The sequence below is a fragment of the Acartia tonsa genome, chromosome 10 (assembly GCF_053477335.1).
Source record: "Acartia tonsa isolate MP-2025a chromosome 10, ASM5347733v1, whole genome shotgun sequence".
In the NCBI taxonomy this organism is placed as follows: domain Eukaryota; kingdom Metazoa; phylum Arthropoda; class Copepoda; order Calanoida; family Acartiidae; genus Acartia; species Acartia tonsa.
In genome coordinates this window covers 46,946,778-46,971,886 of record NC_137269.1, presented here as the reverse complement: position 1 = coordinate 46,971,886, position 25,109 = coordinate 46,946,778, and the positions used below count along the sequence as shown (strand labels likewise).

The 25,109-nt window shown below is 34.1% G+C and overlaps 2 protein-coding genes across 2 annotated transcripts in view; one reads left to right on the top strand and one right to left on the bottom strand.

The window, feature by feature from the left end:
* The window catches only part of LOC145330193 (uncharacterized), a 66,523-nt gene that overhangs the window by 29,267 nt on the left and 12,147 nt on the right, over positions 1-25,109 (top strand). The gene's annotated exons all lie outside the window — the stretch shown is intronic.
* On the bottom strand, positions 17,770-20,776 carry LOC145330183 (uncharacterized). Its single transcript, XM_080174782.1, has 4 exons — positions 20,338-20,776; positions 19,983-20,104; positions 19,070-19,651; positions 17,770-18,419 (listed from the first exon to the last, which is right to left on the bottom strand). Exons 1-4 carry the CDS (start codon positions 20,642-20,644, stop codon positions 17,913-17,915), a joined length of 1,518 nt encoding a protein of 505 aa, XP_080030908.1. The 5' UTR covers positions 20,645-20,776; the 3' UTR covers positions 17,770-17,912.

Here is a 25,109-nt window from a genome sequence, read left to right as displayed (position 1 = left end):
CATTCTCTTAGTTTATTTTTTTTCTTTATTTCATTATGTTATTATATTATTTATATTTATTTTATTAATTCATTATATTTTCATTATAATTTTCCTTTTTAAATGCGAAACTTTTCTATAGTAAGGATTGGTTTGTCCGTACGTCCAAACGGTTAGACGACATTTTCTTTAATTTAGACATGTTATAAATATCCTATCGATTTCAAACTTTGCAGAATGATTTCTATAACAGTTGGGTACAATACTATATTCATTACTAGAAAGTATGTACGTCCATTTTTTTGTATAATATCATTGTCCCATTCATCTGGGTTTTGGAGTAATGTTTCTTAGGACAACAAGGTTTAGTATTATAATCAAATACTAAAAATAAAATTATGCCCTTTTACTATATTCTATACTAGCAGATTCGCCCCTAGCCTCAGGGGCTTTGCCCCAAGAGGTGATAAAATTTTTTTTTGGCGAAATTCGTAATAGGACCAAGAAAATCTTCAGCAAAAAAAAAATGGGGGGGGATTTTTTTGTTTTTGGGGGGGTTGGGGGTATCCCACCCCCCAAGAAAATAGCCTAAAACCACCACAGGACCAGTAGGTATATTCCCTGAATAGTAGAATATAATCGGTCCAGTGGTTACCGAGATCTTAAGGGACTGACAGACGGACAGACAGACGGACAGACAGACGGACAGACAGACGGACAGACAGACAGACGGATGGACAGACATCATTCTACTTTGTATTACAGATTTACGCTAATTTTAACAAAATTTATGTTTGACCTCCTGATTTTAGAGCTTTGCTTTTGTGAATGTTGTTATCCTTGTTATCTTGCTTTTTTTTCCTTTTTCATAACCTATTATATAAAGTAGTAATCTTTTTTTTGTCTGTAGAAAAGCTAACCGCTGAACCTATATGGTTCTCCTTTACAGTGAAGCTTCTTTTAAGTTCATAGAGGGTTTATAATTATTTCGAGGGAGGGTATCTCCACCCTCCCAGAAAATTCACCCCAAGAAAAATATTACCCCATCCCCTCAAAAAATCTTTTTAACTTTTTAAAAGCAAAGCTTTTCTATATTAAGGATCAGTCCGTACGTCCGTAACGGTTAGCTATTTTCGTTAATTTAGGCATGTGATTCCTGTAGTAGAAAGGTACGATTTAGAAAGTCTATAATCATTATCAGAATATCCATACGTCCATTTTAAGCATACTAATTATTAACTTACAACAAATTTTTATGTATCAAAATTATCCGATTAATCTGATTTCTGGGATACTGATTCCTAGGACAACAAAATAGAATGTTATAAGCGAATCATATCTATAATCAAGTCCAAAAAATGTGAGTACGTCCTTAAGCATTTTCCTGCATGTTAGCAATTTCTCAATAAATTTACTTACAATTTTGTTTCGAATTTTAAATTTATGTTCTGACTATTCAGTTCTGACACTCTACATTATTAATGTTCATTAAAGGACGCCTGCAAGAAATAACACGCTTTAACTGCTAAAAGACTGCCACAAGAAGACCCAATACCCCAAATTATAAGCCTTCAGCTTCAATAACAAAAAAGTTCTAGGCATTTCAAAATAGCATTTTATGTACAATGGAATTTTTGAAAGATTTCCAATGCTCATAAAAGAAAAAACAATATTAAATTACGTTGCCTAGACATAAAATTATAACCTTATCTTTGTCAGAAACTTAGATTGCCTGTAACTGATTACATTTTTACAATAAAAACACCACATTTCATAGTCAAAATCTATGAAAAAAAATCGATTTAAATTGCATTTTTAAACGAAAATCATAGCGGAAACAAAGGGGTAAACTAATACAAGCTTAGCTGTGATTGGTTGTTAAGCTGATTCAGCCTTCTGATTGGCTACAGTACATTCGGTACAACGCAAGTAAAACTTATTTTTTTTTAATGATTTTGACTATAAAAATGGGTATTTTTATTGTAAAAATATAATTAGTTACTGGAAACCTAAATTTATGACAAAAATAAGCTTATAATTTTGTTTCTAGGCCACGTAGTTTAATTTTAAAGTTTTCAACATGAGCATTGCAATTCTTTCAAAATTTCCATTGTACATAAAATGTCATTTTAAAATGCCTAGAACTTTTTTGTTATAGAAGCTGAAGGCTTCAAATTTGGGGTATTTGGTCTACTTGTGGCAGTCTTTCAGCAGTTAAAGCGTGGTATTTCTTGCAGGCTTCCTTTAAACTTTTTTCTACCGTTTCAGAGCTTTGCTTTTATAAATGTTGTCATCCTTGTCATCCTTTTAAAACTTAAATTTAAAACTGTAGAGGGTCACATTCCTTCCTTACCTTAATGCCCTACCTTCTATAATGAAGGGGCAATACAATTACAGAGGCTGTACAGGAGCCATAAAGGGCCTATGTTATATAAATTAAGGTAAGGGGCGATGAAGAGGCTATGAAGGGGCTATGTTATATAAATTAAGGTAAGAGGCTATTAAGGGGCGATGGAGAGGCTATGTAGGGGCTATGTTATATAATTAAGGTAAGGGGCTATTAAGGGGCGATGGAGATGCTTTGTAGGGCCTATGTTATATAAATTAAGGTAAGAGGCTATTAAGGGGCGATGGAGAGGCTATGTAGGGGCTATGTTATATAAATTAGGGTAAGGGGCTATTTAGGGGCGATGGAGAGGCTATGTAGGGGCTATGTTATATATATTAAGGTAAGGATTATATAAATTAAGGTAAGAGGCTATTAAGGGGCGATGGAGAGGCTATGTAGGGGCTATGCTATATAAATTAAGGTAAGGGGCTATTAAGGGGCGATGGAGAGGCTATGTAGGGCTATGTTATATAAATTAAGGTAAGGGGCTATTAAGGGGCGATGGAGAGGCTATGTAGGGGCTATGTTATATAAATTAAGGTAAGGAGCTATTAAGGGGCGATGGAGAGGCTATGTAGGGGCTATGTTATATAAATTAGGGTAAGGGGCTATTTAGGGGCGATGGAGAGGCTATGTAGGGGCTATGTTACATAATTAAGGTAAGAGGCTATTATGGGGCGATGGAGAGGCTATGTAGGAGCTTTGTTATATAGATTAAGGTAAGGGGCTATTAAGGGGCGATGGAGAGGCTTTGTAGGGGCTATGTTATATAGATTAGGGTAAGGGGCTATTAAGGGGCGATGGAGAGGCTATATAGGGGCTATGTTATATAAATTAAGGTAAGAGGCTATTAAGGGGCGATTGAGAGGCTATGTAGGGGCTATGTTACATAATTAAGGTAAGGGGCTATTAAGGGGCGATGGAGAGGCTATGTAGGGGCTTTGTTATATAAATTTAGGTAAGGGGCTATTAAGGGGCGATGGAGAGGCTATGTAGGGGCAATGTTATATAATTAAATTACGTGGCTATTAAGGGGCGATAGAGAGGCCATATAGGAGCTTTGTTATATAAATTAAGGTAAGGGGCTATTAAGGGGCGATGGAGGAGCGATGTAGGGGCCATCAAGTTGCAATGTAATATAAATTTGGAGAAGGAGCGATGAAGGGGCGATGTAGGAGCGATGAAGGAGCGATGGAGGAGCGATGGAGGAGCTATGTAGGAGCGATGTAGGGGCCATCAAGTTGCAATGTAATATAAATTTGGAGAAGGAGCGATGAAGGGGCGATGTAGGAGCAATGAAGGAGCGATGTAGGAGCGATGTAGGGGCCATCACAGTACAATTTAATATAAATTTGAAGAAGGAGCGATGAAGGGGCGATGTAGGAGCGATGGAGGGGCGATGTAGGGGCTATGTTATATAAATTAAGGTAAGGGGCGATGGAGAGGCTATGTAGGGGCTATGTTATATAAATTAGGGTAAGGGGCTATTCAGGGGCGATGGAGAGGCTATGTAGGGGCTATGTTATATATATTAAGGTAAGGATTATATAAATTAAGGTAAGAGGCTATTAAGGGGCGATGGAGAGGCTATGTAGGGGCTATGCTATATAAATTAAGGTAAGGGGCTATTAAGGGGCGATGGAGAGGCTATGTAGGGCTATGTTATATAAATTAAGGTAAGGGGCTATTAAGGGGCGATGGAGAGGCTATGTAGGGGCTATGTTATATAAATTAAGGTAAGGAGCTATTAAGGGGCGATGGAGAGGCTATGTAGGGGCTATGTTATATAAATTAGGGTAAGGGGCTATTAAGGGGCGATGGAGAGGCTATGTAGGGGCTATGTTATATAAATTAGGGTAAGGGGCTATTTAGGGGCGATGGAGAGGCTATGTAGGGGCTATGTTATCTATAATACAAAGTAGAACGATGTCTGTCCGTCTGTCTGTCCGTCTGTCCGTCTGTCCGTCTGAAGCTTAAGATCTCGGTAACCACTGAACCGAATGGATTCTACTCTTCAGGGTATATACCTATTGGTCCTGCGGTGGTTTTAAGCTATTTTCTTGGGGGGTGGGACACCCCCAACCCCCCCAAAAACAAAAAAATCCCCCCCATTTTTTTTTTTTTTTTTTTTTTTTTTTTTTTTTTTTTGGTGAAGAATTCTTTTGTAGAAATATTCTTTTGAAGAAGAATTCTTTTGTAGAAGATTTCTTTTGTAGAAAATTTCTTTTGTAGAAGATTTCTTTAATTCTTCTTATTTTTTTTTTGAATTTTTTGTTGTTGTCATCTCTTGTGGCAAAGCCCCTAGAGGCTAGGGGCGAAGCCGCTAGTATATATTAAGGTAAGGATTATATAAATTAAGGTAAGAGGCTATTAAGGGGCGATGGAGAGGCTATGTAGGGGCTATGCTATATAAATTAAGGTAAGGGGCTATTAAGGGGCGATGGAGAGGCTATGTAGGGCTATGTTATATAAATTAAGGTAAGGGGCTATTAAGGGGCGATGGAGAGGCTATGTAGGGGCTATGTTATATAAATTAAGGTAAGGAGCTATTAAGGGGCGATGGAGAGGCTATGTAGGGGCTATGTTATATAAATTAGGGTAAGGGGCTATTTAGGGGCGATGGAGAGGCTATGTAGGGGCTATGTTACATAATTAAGGTAAGAGGCTATTATGGGGCGATGGAGAGGCTATGTAGGAGCTTTGTTATATAGATTAAGGTAAGGGGCTATTAAGGGGCGATGGAGAGGCTTTGTAGGGGCTATGTTATATAGATTAGGGTAAGGGGCTATTAAGGGGCGATGGAGAGGCTATATAGGGGCTATGTTATATAAATTAAGGTAAGAGGCTATTAAGGGGCGATTGAGAGGCTATGTAGGGGCTATGTTACATAATTAAGGTAAGGGGCTATTAAGGGGCGATGGAGAGGCTATATAGGAGCTTTGTTATATAAATTTAGGTAAGGGGCTATTAAGGGGCGATGGAGAGGCTATGTAGGGGCAATGTTATATAATTAAATTAAGTGGCTATTAAGGGGCGATAGAGAGGCCATATAGGAGCTTTGTTATATAAATTAAGGTAAGGGGCTATTAAGGGGCGATGGAGGAGCGATGTAGGGGCCATCAAGTTGCAATGTAATATAAATTTGGAGAAGGAGCGATGAAGGGGCGATGTAGGAGCGATGAAGGAGCGATGGAGGAGCGATGGAGGAGCTATGTAGGAGCGATGTAGGGGCCATCAAGTTGCAATGTAATATAAATTTGGAGAAGGAGCGATGAAGGGGCGATGTAGGAGCAATGAAGGAGCGATGTAGGAGCGATGTAGGGGCCATCACAGTACAATTTAATATAAATTTGGAGAAGGAGCGATGTAGGAGCGATGGAGGGGCGATGTAGGAGCGATGAAGGAGCGATGTAGCAGCGATGTAGGGGCCATCAAGTTGCAATGTAATATAAATTTAGAGAAGGAGCGATGAAGGGGCGATGTAGGAGCGATGAAGGAGCGATGTAGGAGCGATGTAGGGGCCATCACAGTACAATTTAATATAAATTTGGAGAAGGAGCGATGTAGGAGCGATGTAGGGGCCATCACAGTACAATTTAATATAAATTTGGAGAAGGAGCGATGAAGGAGCGATGTAGGAGCGATGTAGGGGCGATGTAGGAGCGATGTAGGGGCCATCAAAGTACAATGTAATATAAATTTGGAGAAGGGGCGATGGAGGAGCGATGTAGGGGCCATCAAGTGGGTTGTTATATAAATTAAGGTAAGGGACTACGGAGGGGCGATGGAGAGGCTATGAAGGAGCCATCATGGGGCTATAGCATAGCCTCTTATCATAAGAGGCGATATTAACGCCCCTTCAAAGGAGCTATTAAGAGGCCATGAAGGAGCTATAGCATAGCCTCTTATCATAAGAGGCGATATGAACGCTCCTTAAAAGGGGCTATCACATCGCTCCATATGATAAGAGGCTATGCTATAGCTCCTTGAAGGAGCTATAGAAAATCATCGCCCCATATGGAGCGATGTCATGGAAAGGACTATACCCGCTGATTCTGACCGCCCATGGCTGTTTGCTAAATATCGCTTTTCTTTTTATTCACATTATTATTTATGATTGACTTACAAAAAGCCCTGGGCGGCTTTTGATTTTCGTCTGCTTCTAAATTTAGGGATGGGGAAGTAGTATTTTACCATGAAAAAGGGGTGAGTATTCATCATCTTATCCTTTTTCCTTATGTGTATTTCCTAAATTACACATGGATCAATGGATATAGGATATGCATAGAAATATTGACAGGGGAAATTGGTTGTCAATTTAGGTTGCTAGCATGAACGTAATTGGTCAGTTCGTTCATCTAGTAGGAAGGGAGTGTATGAGGTTATGGGATAGGATGAGGGTATTGTTATTTTAGCCAGTTGCGAGCATCACATTATTATAGTAATTTGTATGTGAAAATCTAGTGCAAAATCCAAGTAATAATATATTGGAACACAGTAATAGTGTCTGACTGATTATGACGTAACAAAAAAAATTGGCCAATGAGAGGCCACTATAAATTTTACCATTGGTCAATTATGGCCTCTCATTGGCTATTTTTTTTGTTACGTCATAATTAGTCAGACACTATTACTGTGTTCATATATTGAATCCTTGAGCTTCAATCAAACTTTTCCTAGTCTTATTAATTCAAGACATTAGTAGGGACTTTTTAAAAATAGTTATTGTCGATAAACTTTGAAAAAAGGTATTATTATTATAAGTCCGATTCATTGTAAAAAGAATGTTGAATAGGTTTAACAGTCTGTAAATTTTAGTTTAAAAGAACTGAAAACTTAATTTTATTATTATTATTATTAATACAAACAAAACGTTTATGATTAACGCAGCTCTAAAATCTATAATTAACAAGGATGACAACATCCGTAAAAGCGAAGCACTGAAACGGTAGGATAAGCGGACATTAACACTTTTATAGTGTCAGAACTGAATAATCAGAATATAAATGTATAAGAGTCAAAGCAAAATTGTAAGTAAATTTGTTGAAAAACTGCTTAATACAAGATAATGTATATTGACATACTTATATTTTTAGGACTTGATTATAGAGTTGCTTCGCTTAAAATATTGTTCTTTTTTGTCCCAGGAATCAATATACCAAAAATCAGATCAAACGGATAATTAGATCACATAAAAATTTGTTGTTAAAAAAGTAGAAAAATCAACATGTTTAAAATGGACGTACAGACATTCTGGTAATGATTATAGAGTTGCTACGCTTTCTAAATCGTACCTAACTACTACAGGAATCATTATGCAAAGTTTGAAATCGATAGGACAATTCTAACATGCCTAAATTAACGAATAAAAGCTATCTAATTTGGACAGAGGGACGTGCGGATGGACCGACCCTAATTATAGAAAAGCTTCGCTTTTAAAAACAGCACTGGGAAGTAGAAGTCAACGCTTTTGGTACAGTTTTACCTTGCCTGGCTAACCCTACAGTGATACCTAATACCCAATGATACCTTTCTAAATCTGACAAACAAAAAACTACCACCCCCAACCCCCTCCCATATTTCCAAATTATTTTAAAATAAGGGTTGTGGGGGAGGGGGGTTCTGTGCCCGGCTACACACTTTAAAGGAAACTGCCTTGCAGATCTCAAAATTTTTGATGGCAGATTTTGTTGGGAGTATTGAAAGATTTATAAAGCAGGTACATTACCAAAAAATATTAAAATTAAATATAAATTTAGACCAGCAGAAAAAAACCAAATTCTCAGTACCTTTGATGATTTGAAGACGTACATTTTATCCATAATAAAAAGCATTTAATGCGTAAAAAATGTATTTATAATTATCTTTTCCCTTCATAAAGAACATCCGTTTTTGAATTACCCAGCCGCCAAAACGCTGCTGCGTTATTCGTTGCTCGCACGAACGAGCACACGATGACAGACAAATTCAAGATCTTATTTTATACAGTATTTATACTGTACATATTATATATTTTTTAAAAAGTTTTATTTACTAAAATGTACAAAAGAGATTACATAGCCAAGTTTTAATGCACAGGGATCTAAAGGGTTAAGAGAATGTTCGATAAATTGATATACAATGTTGATATACAAAATTATCCCTTCTGTAGATCACAATTAGTGACTGAAACATATGAACACTCAATCCAACTTTTTTGAGCAATCTATTTTTGAGAGCCTTGTCCTAAAAATTAGTTACAAAAACTTTAAAGCAGTTGTCATTAGCCTGTATAGAACCCCTGGGGAAGAAAATGTTCAGTTATTCTTTGATAAATTATTAGAATTGTTTGATAGGCTTGAGGATCTTACTTGTCCCATATTCATTCTAGGAGATATGAATATTAACCTTTACCAGTCAGTAGTGTCGGGCAGCTCCGCATCCCAATTCTTAGACAATTTGATTATTTATGGATATGTGAACGTAGTTTTACGTTCAACACGCATCCAAAATTATAGCCACAGCTTATTAGATCTTATTTGTTGCAAAAATTTTATACAAAATTTAGCCTTGTCTATGGTTGTACCCACGGACTATTCAGATCATTTCTTAAACATTGCAGTTTTTTTTGAGGACAATTTTAAGAAAACAAAAAAAGATCAAAATTTTTCTAAACGACTACTTTCTGATGAGAATTATGAAAGTTTGTGCAATGCTCTAAATGATACTGATTGGTCCGTGGTTACTGACCTGGATGATGTGGATTTAGCTTATGAAATATTTTTAAAAAAATTTATAAGTCTTTACGATATGCATTGTCCCAAAGTCATTATTAGAAACAATAAAAATAAGGTTCCTCAAGAACCTTATATTAATCCCCATATTTTGAAATGCAAAGCTTTTAAAAATACTTTATACAGGATTAAAGTGAATGATCCCTCTGAAGATAATAAGGCGAGGTACAATGCATATCGTAACGAATATTTTAGATCTATAAGACGTGCTAAGAAAATCTACTATCAAAATCAAATTAAGGCGGCGGGAAAGGATGGGCGCAAATTATGGGAAGTTTTCAGGGAGGTATTGGGGGTTAAAAAGCACACCAAGGAAATGGACTATCTTGAAGTTGACAATAATGTTCGTATTACTGATAAGCAAGAAATTGCTAATCATTTTAATACTTTTTTTAGCAACCTTGGTGTCAATTTAACCCCTAATATCCCCACAACTAATAAAAGTTTTCGTGAATTCCTCCCCCCCCGCATAGAAGATAGCATTTTCATTGGTCCACTATCTTTACAAAAAACATTTGAACTTATTACAAGTATTAATCCAAAAAGCAGCAAAGATTATTATGATATTAGTATGAAATTACTTTGTAGAACAGCGGGGCCGATTACGGCCCCGCTGCGGCATATTTATAATTTAAGTATTAGCAGGGGCATCTTTCCTGATCTTATGAAGATCAGTAAAGTTGTCCTTGTTTATAAGAATGGCCCTATCTCACTGGCTGAAGCCTATAGAGGCGTCTCCATGATAGCGTCGTTCTCTAAACCATTGGAACGGTATATTTACAGTTCCATTTATGATTTTCTTGATGAAAGAAATTTTTTCAGCAGCCGCCAATTCGGCTTCCGTAGGAAGTTTAATACTAGTCATAATATCTTAAATTTAATGAATCTTGTTGCGAAGGCCTTCATTGATAATCAAGTGTGCAGTATTGTATTGCTTGATATCAAGAAGGCCTTCGACTTAGTGGACCGTGACATCTTACTGGCTAAACTTTATCATTATGGGATAAGGGGAAATATATTAGATTGGTTTCGCAGCTACTTTAGTGGGCGTAAGCAGAAAGTTTTTTTTGGAGGGGTGTACTCCTCCAGCCTGGCTGAGATATTGATTGGCATCTTGCAGGGCAGCTGCCTCGGGGTGTTGATGTTCTTAGTGTTCATCAACGACCTCGAGAGCAGCTGCCGCGATGCCATCTTTAATCTCTTCTGCGACGATACCCTATTATTTTTGCAAAGCGATAATTTTACAAATTTAATACACAAAATAAATGAGGTGCTGCCCAAAGCTAATGACTGGTATGCTGCTAATAGATTAATCATTAATTCTTTAAAAACTAAAATTATTTTATTTAAAACTCCAAGGCAAAACATCTCTGAAAATGAGCTTAATTTAATAAATGAGTTTCCAGTATTCATAAATTCCAACAACTATGGTGAGGATGTGGCTGATAAGATCATTAAGCTAGATAGGGTTGATGAGGATAGTGAGAATGATAATGATAGGTGGGCAAAACACTTAGGCATAAGATTGGATCCTAAACTGAAATTTAATCACCACTGGGGGGAATTACACAGAAGATTACAGCGGGCTATCTTTTCTTTACGTGTCATGAAGCATATTTTAGACATGCAACATCTTAAGATGTTGTATTTTGCTTATATACATAGTTTGATAGAGTATAGTATTATAATTTTTACCGGTGTAACTGACAGTCAATGTAATATCATAAAAAGACTCCAAAAGAAGTGTGTTAGGATAATCACTAGTAGCTCCAGCACTGCTAGCAGTAGCCCTCTTTTTAAACAGCTAAGAATTTTACCTTTTAAGGAGCTTAGGGATTATCATATCATGCTTTTTATGCACAAATATCTGAATGGTCAACAACCAGATATTTTTAATGATACATGGCAGTACAGACACCAGTTACACCGGTACAATACCCGTAATCGGGATGAACTTAATGTAGACAGTACAACAAAAAATTATATTTTTAAGTTACCTTTAATTCAATTTCCCTTAATTTTCAATCTTTACTCTTAATCTTAATCAATCTTTACCTGAAAATCTCAAATCTATTCAAGATTTCAAATTATTTAAAAAAAGAATATTTAACTATCTGTTGAATAGAATTGAATAACTTTTTTTGTTGTATTAATCTATGGTCTATTGATCTATTAGTATATTTTAATGATTGGCACGTACAGACTGGATTCTTGCTTATATTAATTGTGTTTACTGGCTAAGTTTTTGTGAGTTTTTGTAAGTTTTTATTAACTATTTTCTATTTTGTAGGATTGCTGGGACTGGATACTTAGCGGGCCGAGGATGAGATGAAGAATTGTTGGTAGGTGGTTCTGCCCCGTCTAGCCCATTGTATATGTTTTCCTTGGAAGGATAAAAAAATAACCTTTTCTGATGAAATTGCATCATTACCTTAATCTTAATCCATCCAGAGAGGATAGTTGCGGGGCACGACGGGGTGGAGCTGCTGCCAAAATTTTTCAACTCATTTATGTCGATATTTTTCTCTTATTAGTCTCAAAATGCTTACTATTCTTAAAGATTTTTACGTACCTAGGTACTTAAGTTATTTTTACTTTTATACTTCTACAAGTTTATTTTTACATACTTAGGTACTATTAAACTTAATTTAATTAGTTTGGCAAGCAATATTAATGCACTAATACGCATTTACGAGAAATTTTGAGAACTTTTGTTGGTTATATTAAGTTTTATTAACTATACCTTCTCCTCGCACGCAAGAATTCTCCTCGAAAATCTTTTTTTCTCCTCGAAAAACTTCTTTATCCTCGAGAATTTCTTCTCCTCGCAATTCTTAATACTCTTAATGTTTTAATATTCTTAATAAGACTTGCGCTAGTTTATTATTCTTATTGGGCTCCTCGGAAAATTGAAAATTGATTGTAAGTTTTCGGAATGAATTATTCTTATGTAGAAGTTTTATTCTTAGAATTTTTTATCCGGAACTACGCTTGTAATATCATAAAAAACGGTTTCGTTCGGCCTGGTGATCGTTCTTTCTCCTGATAACTTTTTTTATTGGTCTTAGGACCAATAAATTGTATTAACCTGTTTTTTTAGTATGCATCTGGTGACGTTTCACGGCGGTAGGGGGATATCCGAAGACGGCGGTTGACCGGGAAAGCTGGGGGTGTAGGGATCTTGCTAAAGGCACAACAGCGGATTTTTTTATTGATTGATAACAGCGAACAATCAAATCAAGTAATAGTTGAGATAATTGGCCAGCGATAGCGACCTAGCACCATCAAGGGCGTGCACCAGCCTTAGGGCTAAGTTTCTGTACCTGGTTATCTTGACAGGGCATTATTCGCAAAATTGATTATTTAACAATGTTTTTAACAATTATAATGATATATGGATGGGTAATAAAAATAATCCATCATGTTTTTTAAACAATTGTAATTATAAATATATAATATATATGATATTTATTTATTTATGCCCTGATGGCGGAAAATTGTCCAAGATCAGTGGAATGTTGTGGATCTGCGGTTAATAATAAATTTGATTTGATTTGATTTGATTCCAATAAACCAACCAATAAAAATTTATTAAAAGTCCCCGAAGTTGTTAAGCTAACGAATAAGAAAACGTTATTTAAAACTTTGGGGACTTGTAATGTGTAATAAAATTAAACAGCCCATTGTCCACTCTCTCTTTGATCAATTTAACTTTAATAAAGAAAAGTATAACTGGGGTGTATATTTTCGGGCTAATGGGTACCTGTCACCGCTCGCACACACCTATTTGATAACTTATAGTAATTTGACATTCTTACATTGCAGTAATTAATTATACAAACTTTAGCATAGATAGGTTATGCCTTATAGGGAAATATGCATTATGCATTATGCATTAACTTTGTGGTTCGCATCTGTTTGAAAAATGGCTTAAAACCTGATTATTGAATGATAATCTTTAAATGGATCACACAAACATTCAACTACTTTAATAAAACGGATCATGTGTTATTTTTTAGCTAAAAAGTAAGAAGGAAAAATCTATTTTAAAAATCTGATCATTTTTTTGTGGTTATTTTGAAAGGAACTGTGATAACTTTGAGATGGTTTGATTTGTGGTTACTGTGGTTTACTTCACATCTAGTACATTTATGTGGGATAAAGAAATAAGCAAAAACAGATATTCCATGGCTTGTTTAGATCTTATATCCAAATCAATCCTTATAATAATGTAACAGGATGTCTGTTTGTCTATCTGTTTGTCTATCTGTTTGTCAATCTGTTTGTCTATCTGTTTGTCTATCTGTTTGTCAATCTGTGTGTCTATCTGTTTGTCTATCTGTTTGTCTATCTGTTTGTCTATCTTTTTGTCTATCTGTTTGTCTATCTGTTTGTCAATCTGTGTGTCAATCTGTGTGTCTATCTGTTTGTCTATCTGTTTGTCTATCTGTTTATCTATCTGTTTGTCTGTCTGTCTGTTTGTGAGTACCGAAGGATCTCGCTAACCGCTGAACCGATCGGGTTCTCCTTAACAGGGTAGCTTCTCATGGTCCCGGGAAGGTTTATTAATATTAGGGGGAAGGGTAACACCACCTTCCCATGAGAAATTACATTAAAATCGGAAAAAAAATATTTCGCCTAGAGACTTCAACGCATAATAAAGAGGTATTGTAGAGACTTGATCGCAAAATAATTAGGTATCGTATAGACTTGAAAGAAAAAAAACATTTAACGTGCCACTAAAGGACTCTAGGGGCGTAGCCGCTAGAATTGTGTATAGAGTAAAACGTTTAAGCACTTAACATAAGCTAACATACGAAATTCTATTTTATTACTTTTGTCAATAATGAAAAAATACTTTTCTATATTTACCAAAAGTCTTATAAATCTAACTTATTTTTTGCATATAGCATTTTTCATTTTGAGTTTTCTTTGCAAAACAATGAGGAAATAACACAATGTAATCAAAAACGTAGCTGATTGGGTTACTTAAAACATAGCGTCTGGTGAAATTATAAAAAAACTTATCTATTACTATATCCCTTGTTTTAAAATGAAGATTTTTCATGTTTTAATCATAATACGCTTCATTAATAATGATGGAGCTTTTATCTTATAATCATTATCACATCATATCTTCAATGATAATGATATTAATTATATCTATTTGGCAATTGCTCTTTATTTTGATCAGGGATAAGGGATGGGAAACCTGACCGAAAATTAGGTCTCAGCCTCCTTTTAAAAGTGATGGGGCAACTTTTCTTTTTTGCCTATAAAATCAACTCATTTCCCCCAGTTCCTCATTGGCTGTAGGCCAATATCCAATAGCCTGAAACTTGCTTTTAGCATTAACCAATTAATTAATAACAAACGCGTCCCCCAGTGCATTATTGGCTAAATTAATTCAACCAAACATAAATTTCTGTTATTAGAAAGACAACAATGGAAACTTTCTGCTATTAGAATGACAACAATATATATGACGTTCAATCACATCAACTTATTATCAAATTTACACATTAATAAATGTCCATATAGCAAAACATAAATTTAGAGATCGTTTTTTGAAGACTGAGTAGGATTCAACATTTTATACTTTAGAACAATGTGAAAAACTCATGTCTTTAGACAATTTAAAAGTTACATTTCATGTGGAATTGATAACCCATCTAAATGATCACAAATACAAAACTAGTTCAATATGTAAATAAAAATGTACTGTGTTTTGTTAAAAAAAAAATTTCATTAATTTTGGTAAAAATTATTGCACACTTAATTGAACTTTTCTGTTATTATTTAACGTTAAATAATTTTTTTTTTAAATTCTTAATTTATATGTTTGCTATGGAACAATTAGTTGATAGAATGTTACCCATGTACTTATTCAATTCTACTTAATTTATTTATTAAAGCTGGGGAGCTAAAGCGGTGTTTATTTCTATATACAAATTTTGGGGCGAAGTAGATCCCCCCTTAAAATGTTTGAAAATAAATCAGATTTAACCATCTCAAAAAAACTTTTTTTTAAATGGGGGGGGGGGGGGGGGTGGCGAAGTAATAACGGGATTCTACTTAAAGCCACTAACATATTGGTTCTTTGAAAAGTTTTTATTATATTTTATGATAGGTGAAATCAACTACCTGAATTCTATTCTATACTTTTTTTCTTTGCATTCATATAATAGCAGCTATTTCATCATTGTTCATAGTTTTCAAATCTAACTACTGCGTCATCCCGAAACTAGTTTTTTAGGCCTAGTTGGAAAATAGGCCTGGAATAATATTTTCTTACGTTTCCCATCCCTTATCCCTGATTTTGATATAGAACATGTTTTTTTTTCTGGAGATTAATTTTAGGCAATAATTTCATATTTAATGTTGTTTCACTTTACAATATTAAATAGATATGAGCACCGAAGCTTATCTTTTATATATCTATTAAGATATATAAGTTTTCCGGAATTTTAATGTTAGGGGGAGATTTGAAATCTGCATCAAATTTTAAGGATTTTTTTTTATAAAATTCGTTTTTTTGTATAATTCTTTATCTAAAAGCGGAAATACATTTTAAGTTAATTAATTTTGACCAATAGGATAGGTGGATTTTAAACTACCTGCGCTCTAATTGGTTGAATGATGTACGCCATCCAATCAGAGCGCAGATTTTTTAAATCCACCAATCACAGATGCCAAAATTAATTAACTTTAATTGCATTTCCGCTTTTAGATAAAGAATTATAGAAAAAACGAATTTTATAAAAAATCCTCAAAATTTGATGAAGATTTCAAATCTCCCCCTAACTTTAAAATTCCGGAAAACTTATATATCTTAATATCTATATTTGTTCTAATTTGAACACTATTATTTTGAACCAATTAATCAAGATTTATAAGAAGTACCCAAAGTTTTTAATCCAAAAAAACACCCTAGTAAAATTTATTCATTATACTCAATGAATTGAATAGTACAAACTTTTAGTTTACTGTGTTTTAAAAGCGAAGCTTTTCTATAATACGGGTAGGTCCGTCCGTCCGTTACAGTTAGCTCTTTTGGTTAATTTAAACAGGTTAGAATTGTCCTATCGATTTCAAACTTTGTATTCTGATTCCTATAACAGTTAGGTACGACTTAGAAAGCGAATTAACTCTATAACAGTTACCAGAATGTCCGTACGTCAATTTGGATCATGGAAAGAAAACAAAGTCATTCCTTAATTAGGACAGAAGTCACCTTCCTAGGAAGGACAAAAGTAGCTTCCCTTATGTGAGAATTTGTTAGATGAAGGGCATAACTTGTCTCCCTTAACAAAGATTTTGCAAGATGAAGGACATAAGTAGCCTCCCTTCACCACACAAAACCTAGCTTTTTGGTCCTTCACATAGCAAAATCTTGCATAAAATAGTTTATCTGTCCTTCACATAGCAAATTTTTGCAAAACATAGCATTTTTGACCTTCACATAGCAAATTCTTGCAAAACATAGCAAATTCTTGCAAATCATAGCAAATTCTTGCAAATCATAGCAAATTCTTGCAAAACATAGCATTTATGTCTTTCACATAGCAAATTCTTGCAAAACATAGCATTTATGTCCTTCACATAGCAAATTCTTGCAAAACATAGCAAATTCTTGCAAAACATAGCATTTATGTCCTTCACATAGCAAATTCTTGCAAAACATAGCAAATTCTTGCAAAACATAGCATTTATGTCCTTCACATAGCAAATTCTTGCAAAACATAGCAAATTCTTGCAAAACATAGCAAATTCTTGCAAAGCATAGCATTTATGTCCTTCACATAGCAAATTCTTGCAAAACATAGCAAATTCTTGCAAAACATAGCAAATTCTTGCAAAACATAGCATTTCTGTCCTTCACATAGCAAATTCTTGCAAAACATAGCAAATTCTTGCAAAACATAGCATTTATGTCCTTCACATAGCAAATTCTTGCAAAACATAGCATTTATGTCCTTCACATAGCAAATTCTTGCAAAACATAGCAAATTCTTGCAAAACATAGCATTTATGTCCTTCACATAGCAAATTCTTGCAAAATATAGCAAATTCTTGCAAAACATAGCATTTATGTCCTTCACATAGCAAATTCTTGCAAAACATAGCAAATTCTTGCAAAACATAGCAAATTCTTGCAAAACATAGCATTTATGTCCTTCACATAGCAAATTCTTGCAAAACATAGCATTTCTGTCCTTCACATAGCAAATTCTTGCAAAACATAGCAAATTCTTGGAAAACTTAGCATTTCTGTCCTTAACATAGCATTTTGGTCCTTCACATAGCAAAATCTCACAAAACATAGGTTTTTCTGACCTTTTTCTACCAGGAGATCAGAACTAAATCAGAACACACATAACAAGAGTTTTTACATAATACATTAAGATTATCAATTATGCGGTCCCACGACAAACGTAAGAGTCCCAAACGTCAGAGTGGAAAAACATCAGAGTGGACAAACGCAAGAGTCCCAAACGTCAGAGTGGGACAAACGTCAGAGTGGACAAACGCAGGATTTTTGGGACAAACGTCAGAGTGGACATTTTATAAGTAAAACGTATGAGTCTCGATTTTATAATCATTACCATATAAAAAAAAACATTTATATTTTTACTTTTTTTCATATTTATTTAACAACTGTGTTAGAACGAAAATTTTACACCCTTTCAAATATATCACATATATATTATAAAGTTTAAATATTGGCATACCCAAATTTTTAACAAACATAATTTTTGTGCAGTGGAATATTACTCATTAATAACGTCATGGTTGTAGTATCCCACAATTGTTTGCATAAATATGACAGGGCTGACATCCTCGTCATATTTCTCTACTATGCTTGCCAGCTCCTTCCTTCGCATATTTGTGTAGGTGTTTCTTGCACTGCTTTTGGTTGTCTCGTTATTTTGAGGTCCTAGTAGCGCGTCCCTGAGCTTTAAATTGGCTGTTGCTTCTTCTGCTTGCAAACGAGCTACTACAGTCCAAGTACCTGAATTTGCAGGCAATGCTGATGATAAACCATAGTTATATCCTTCAGCAGAATTTGTAGTAAGAAACTCATCATTGATGACAGCATCATGCTTGTTCCATAAAGTATGTGGGAATCTTGGTTGGTTTCTTATTCCGGTCCTCCCATTTATGGCTCCAACGAAATTCTTGTCAAAGTACTCAATAAATTCATCAACTTCGTCTTTTTCTTCTGGCCAAGCTTGTTCAAGTTCTTTAATCTTCTTCTCTACAACAGTATCACAAATCTAAATAAATATAAATTTGAGAAAAAAAATTAAATGTAAATTTAAAACTATCTTATTGGTTATGCCTAACATTGTTTTGCGCCCCCCCCCCCCCAAACATAACAATGACTCTGGACAAGCACAATATTTTCTTTATAATTAGGTTAGGTTAGGTTATAGGCTAGGGGGCCGAGCGCCCGCGGCTAGGCAGGCTAGGGGGCCGAGCGCTGCGGCTAGGTAGGCCAGGGTGCTGAGTGCTGCAGCCAGAGTCATTTTCTTTATGATTAGGTTAGGTTAGGTTATAGGCTAGGGGGCCGAGCGCCCGCGGCTAGGCAGGCTAGGGGGCCGAGCGCTGCGGCTAGGTAGGCCAGGGTGCTGAGTGCTGCAGCCAGAGTCATTTTCTTTATGATTAGGTTAGGTTAGGTTATAGGCTAGGGGGCCGAGCTCCCGCGGCTAGGCAGGCTAGGGGGCCGAGCGCTGCGGCTAGGCAGGCTAGGGTGCTGCAGCCAGAGTCATAGTTTTGTCAGGAGGTTGGGGGGGGGGGAGGGGTAGGGTGGTATTAAAATTTTTGTTTTTTTTCTTTTGTTCAAATAAATTGAGGTCAATATATTGAAATTAATTGTTTACACCTAAATTACTTTGTTTATAAATTCAATACTGTATAACTTTACCTTATGAATATCATCTATTGGCACCAGAGAAAGAGCCCATATGTACCGGATTAGTATCTGAAACTCCTTACAATTTTGATACAGAGAGCCAAGACCAAGCTCATTGACGCAGTGAGCCCTAAGTGCACGTTTGAAATGAGTGTCACATCCATACACTGGAACTCCTGGGTAACTGATCTTAATGGCTTTTCTGATATTTATCTCAAAATCGCAATGGAATCCGCTGGATGGAGCTGCTACTCCCTTAGACATCAGGAAGGAAAAGACTCTGGCATAACTTGCCAGCTCCTTGTTTGGAAGGAAAGCAAACAGAGCTGGTAAATACACCCCACTTGGCATTTTTGCTGTTATAATAAAAAGTTGATAGAAAAGAGATTTCCGTACAACCTCAAAAGTTCCATCGCCAATCCAAGACTCTGCCCTGTTTAACATCTCCAGTTGGTTTGGGCTACAAAAGATTAAAATCTTTTTCTCAGTTCCATACTTGTCAACAATAGACTCTTCTAATTGAAGAAATTTATCTCCAGCCACTGTCTCCTTGAGAATCTCAGGTACAGTCATTGTAGACCAATCTTTAGCTTCCTAGAAAACAAAAATATTAATCAAGCTTTTTATAGAATATTATTTTTAGAAGTTAGGTTAGGCCAAGAAAAGGATACACAAATAATCTAGGCTTTTAAACCATATTTCTAATGTATATTAGGTTAGATATAAACACATTTGAGCACGCTCATAACAGGTTTGATGTCAATACTTATACTATGGTTAGGACTATTAAGTAAAATTCAATAAAGAAATCCTAAATTGTGTAATTCTCCTTTCACGCTTGAGTGCACACAATTGAATTTTATAGGACACAGTGCTATGTACTTGGGGATATATTTTGCTTTGTTTACAGTTAAACTATGATTACCTTTGGTATCGCAAGATTCTCACGTCTCGCTCGAATTATATTCTTCTTAATGTTGGCACTTTTTTTCATCATCATAATTCCATCCATACCAAAATTATTAAGAATGTTCATGCTCAAGTTTCCTGAAAAAAATATATATAGCTTTAAAAAAAAATGAACAAGGATGATATTATTTATAACGCCAAAGTCATGAAACGTTAGTACAAACATTAACAGACAGATTGACGGACTGGTGGACAGACAGACCCTATTTATAGAAAAGCTTTATACGATTATGTACGATTATGATCATTTAACTATTAATTATAAGAATTTCCTTCAAAACAATTTGATATTTACAAAGTAATTTGCCTACCTAAAACATTTTTAGGAGTTTCCAATGTTGTTGCCGCAGTTTGGATGGCTTCTTTTACGATTTTGTCAACTTCTTTTTTAGCAAGGTCGCTGTCATGAGAGTGGTATCCATTGAGTTGCACAAGCTTATCTGTTTTATTATCAACAGAAGCAGCTGCGTTGCAGTTATGTGTTTTATGCAGTACACATTTGTAGAATGTTCGGTTTTTCGTAGCACCACGTTTCCTGTATTGAAAGTTATCCGCATCATGGAGGTGTTTTCCTCCCTGCTTTGCCTGGGAGTACCTGGCAGGGTACGGCGGCTGCATGGCTATCGGCTCACAACAAAATCTCTCACGTCTGATTGTTACCAAAGACAAAACACGAATAAGATGTCATTCAAAATTGGAAGATTTTTATAAAATATTTGAAAGATTTTTTGCAAAAAATTAGAAGATTTTTTGTCATATAATTAAAATAGCATAGACTCTGATGTTTTACTTAAGCAATGTCCACTCTGACGTTTGTCCACTCCGACGTTTGTCCCACTCTGACGTTTGTCCACTCTGACGTTTGGGACTCTTGCGTTTGGGACTCTTGCGTTTGTCCACTCTGACGTTAGATAGAAGTTCAAACAGTACATTTAACTCAGCATAAATTATCATAATTTATGCAGGGGTAAATTTTAAATAGGGGGGGGGAGGGGTAATAATAATGAATTATCATAATTTATGCAGAGTTAAATGATATTATGTAAAAACTCTTGTTATGTGTGTTCTGATTTAGTTCTGATCTCCTGGTAGAAAAAGGTCAGAAAACCCTATGTTTTATGAGATTTTGCTATGTGAAGGACCAAAATGCTATGTTAAGGACAGAAATGCTAAGTTTTCCAAGAATTTGCTATTTTTTGCAAGAATTTGCTATGTGAAGGACATAAATGCTATGTTTTGCAAGAATTTGCTATGTGAATGACAGAAATGCTATGTTTTGTGAGGTTTTGCTATGTGAAGGACAGAAAAGCTAAGTTTTGCAACTTGAAGGACATAAGCAGCCTTCCTAATGTAAGAATTTGTCAGACAAAGCACATAAGTCACCTCCCTTAAGTTAGATTTTGTTAGATGAAGGACATAAGTAGCCTTCCTTAGACCAATTTCCAGTGACTTCTGTCCTAATTAGGAATGACTTTGTTTTCTTTCCATGATCCGTCAATTTTAAACATGTTGATTTTTTAACTTTTTAACAACAAATAATTATGTGATAAAATTATCCGATTGATTTGTTTTTTGGAATATTGATTCCTAGGACAACAAAGTACAATGTTATTAGCGAAGCATCTCTATAATAAAGTCCTTAAAATATAATTATTTCCTTAAACAATATCCTGTATTTACGTAGTTTTTCAACAAATTTACTTACAATTTTGTTTCTACTTTTATACATTTGTATTCTGATTATTCAAGTATTAATGTGTGTTTGTCTTACCGTTTCAGAGCTTCGCTTTTATGGATGTTGTCATCCTTGTCTTTTATTAAAATTTAATATAACAAAATTTGTTCTAGCTTTTTTCCATTTTCATTTTTTTTTATGGTGTATTATTTAATATCATTCTCGTGTAATAAATTTAGACTATTTATTAAATGACAAAAAAACTTTAGTTTTCACAAAAAAAACTTATTAGGTATTTAATACTTATTTAATACTAAATCCTTGTTTTTAAAATTATAAAAGTTTTTTCATTGTGTAATTTTGAACAATTGTATCGTAGATTTTATTCTACTTTTATATTATTTTGCATTTAAAAATGTTTATTCTTCTGTAATCTTCTCTATAAAACTTTTTGTACACTTTCTGAATAGGTCAAAAGAAATTTTTTTTTAGTTGCAAATCTACTCTTTCTTTTATTAAAAAAATATATACATAAAAATTTCCAAAGACATTTCAAAGAAAAGCCAGAAAGAGATGTTCTATAAGTAAACCTAAAATAAAAAAAACTGTCTAAAAATTTTTTAACTATGAAAAGATATATGATATAGCTAACTTGTATTTTAATTATTATGATATGATCTATTTTGTTGGATTGTGTCATTCTTGTTATGTGTTACCTTTCAAAAAAAAACTTTAGATTCATCCTTTGAATACAAATGTATTTAGTTAGTTGAAGGGAGGGAGGGGACATTAGGCTGTATATTACTCTAGCCCTCAAAGTTTTATAATAACGTTTTTTTTATTCGTTGGCTGTGGGTTGGGGACTTTTGTTGATTTTTGATTCGTCTGTTCATTAACTTGAGTGTCCAAAAGTTTCAATCAATAATTGTAATCTTCAGGTGGGGTAATTTTGTTTATCATCATTGGGGATGTATATTAATCTATCGGCAATTGTCTTATCCCTTTAGATCCCTGAGTTAGCTGAATACAAAACTGTTTAGACATGTCTTTGAGGAAAAATATAAACAAGGATAACAAGTATGACAACTTCAATAAGAAGCGAAGGGCTTGGTTTTAAAAATGATATATATTTTAAAGAAGAAAACGGCGGGGAAAAAAACGTTAAAGGCCCACTATAGCATTACAGAAAGACTGACGTGCAATGCATGATCAACGACTAGAGCAATCTTCACGAAAAAAAATCTGTTTTATATTTGGTTTTAAATCTATTTGGATTCTCTTCGTTCTATGCATGTAATTGGTTTAAATCCCTTTAAATCAACTTGTTCTACCTTTAAAAATCTTTTCAGAATCGCATGAATGGTAAAATTTAATGCTACAAGGATAGATACATGTGAGAAATCATTGGTCTTTCAAATCAACAGTATTTTTTCACTTTATTTTTGGAAAGTTTTTGAAAATGTTATAGTTTTATGTTGATAAGTAAGAATATTGATTGATCTTTTTGACTATCTATACATGTATTGTATAATGTATATTCCTGGTGGCGAAATATCTTATTTTGCTAGTACAGCCAACTATCTTCCTCCAATTTATATTCTTCCAACACCCATAAAAGCGAAGCTCAACAAACACATCACAGAATTCCCCATCAGAAATAAAGTTAACAAAAAATTATTTCAAAAACAATTAACAATATAAATGAACATAAAAAATTAGAAAGAAAACACTCAGAATAACTGAGATTTATTTACAAATATGGTTAAATGGTAATTGTGGAGGGGAGCATGAATGATCTGCTTACAAAATATATGATAATATCCTTCTAGTGTATTATAACATTATTACTATTCAATTTATGTATTCTCAGTCTATTTATTCATACAAATCTAAACTAGGTCATGAAAGAGTTGATTTTTTTACATCTTAAAATTTTCTTGTCAATGCTTTTAAAAAAACATAAAAATATTGCATAAATTATTTTCTAGTGTGGCTTCGAAACCGAATAATATCAATGGATTAGAATCAGTTGTCAGCCATACTGAAAAATCATGTATAGCAATTTTCCACAATTTTTAAAATAAAGATAATAAAAACACAAGTTTTTTGTCCCCTCGGGGCTAACAATAAAAGGTTTTATTTCTACATTTTTATATTAGCGAAAAGCTGTCTATAATATGATACGATAAATAACTATTAGAGTTAGACAAATAAATGCACAAAAAGCGTTTTTAGAAGATCCATTAAACTGACAGTTCGATTATAATGTGACTATTAAGGAGCTTTGTCTACATTATAATCTATTAAAAAAACATATCTTAAACATTTAACCTTTTTACTTATTACTTTATTCCTAGTACACATAGCCCAATCATATTTGGGCCAAATCATCTCTGAATTCAGTTCTTGCTCTTAATCATTGTAATTTACAAGGAAACATATATCCATATGCAGAACAAATTTATATTAGAAAAGTTATTTATCTTATCGTAATATAAACAGCTTTCCACGGAAATTATGAAAAATTATAGGATTAAAGCCAGTTTTGTTAACCCCAAGGGGTCACATGCCCGTGCTAATAAAACTCGTATTTATTTCATGATTTCTATTTTAATATTTCTGGAAAATTGTCTGTAATACGATATTATACATAATTTTCAGTATGTAATTCATTATTAAATAGATTATGTTGTATGACATTCTTTTGATTACAAAATGAACAAATGTAAAAATGCAAATTCGATGTTCCATATGCATAGACTGACAGACAAAGTGTATTACTGAATAGCTATATTACAAGTAATGTGTATTTCTAATGCTGTAATCAATACGATGTCTTTTTATCATTGAAGTTTAGGTTTTGATTATTGATGATTTAGTTAGATTCTCAATGAGTCTTTTGTACACTGTTAAAAATTAATTTCTGTATATTTTTTATTTCGTTTAAATTGAGTTTTTTTTTGAGATTTGAGTAACAGATTTTAATGCTGCAAACAAAATTTTGGAAAATAATTAACAGTTTGATACTTTGAACTTTAAATCTAAAAAAATAACGAAAGTTTCAAATATAAAAATTCATATATTTTTTACAGTGCAGTGTACAAAAAAAGGGTGTGTTTCAATACAAATTATTGCCAATCAATTTAATTTTTCTTCTAAACCTAATAATCTAAATTACATACCTCTCAATCAGATAAACAACTGATGCTTGGAAAAGATTTTTTAATATTGCTTCGAAACCGATTAATATCCGGTGGATTAGAACAGGTTTTAAGCCCATTGAAAAATTGTGTATTATATCGTATTATATCCAGTTTTCTGCGATTATAAAAAATGTACAATTATACTATTAAATCCCCTTGCCCTTGCCTTTGGCATCTCGGGGCTAACAAAACTAGTCTTAATCTT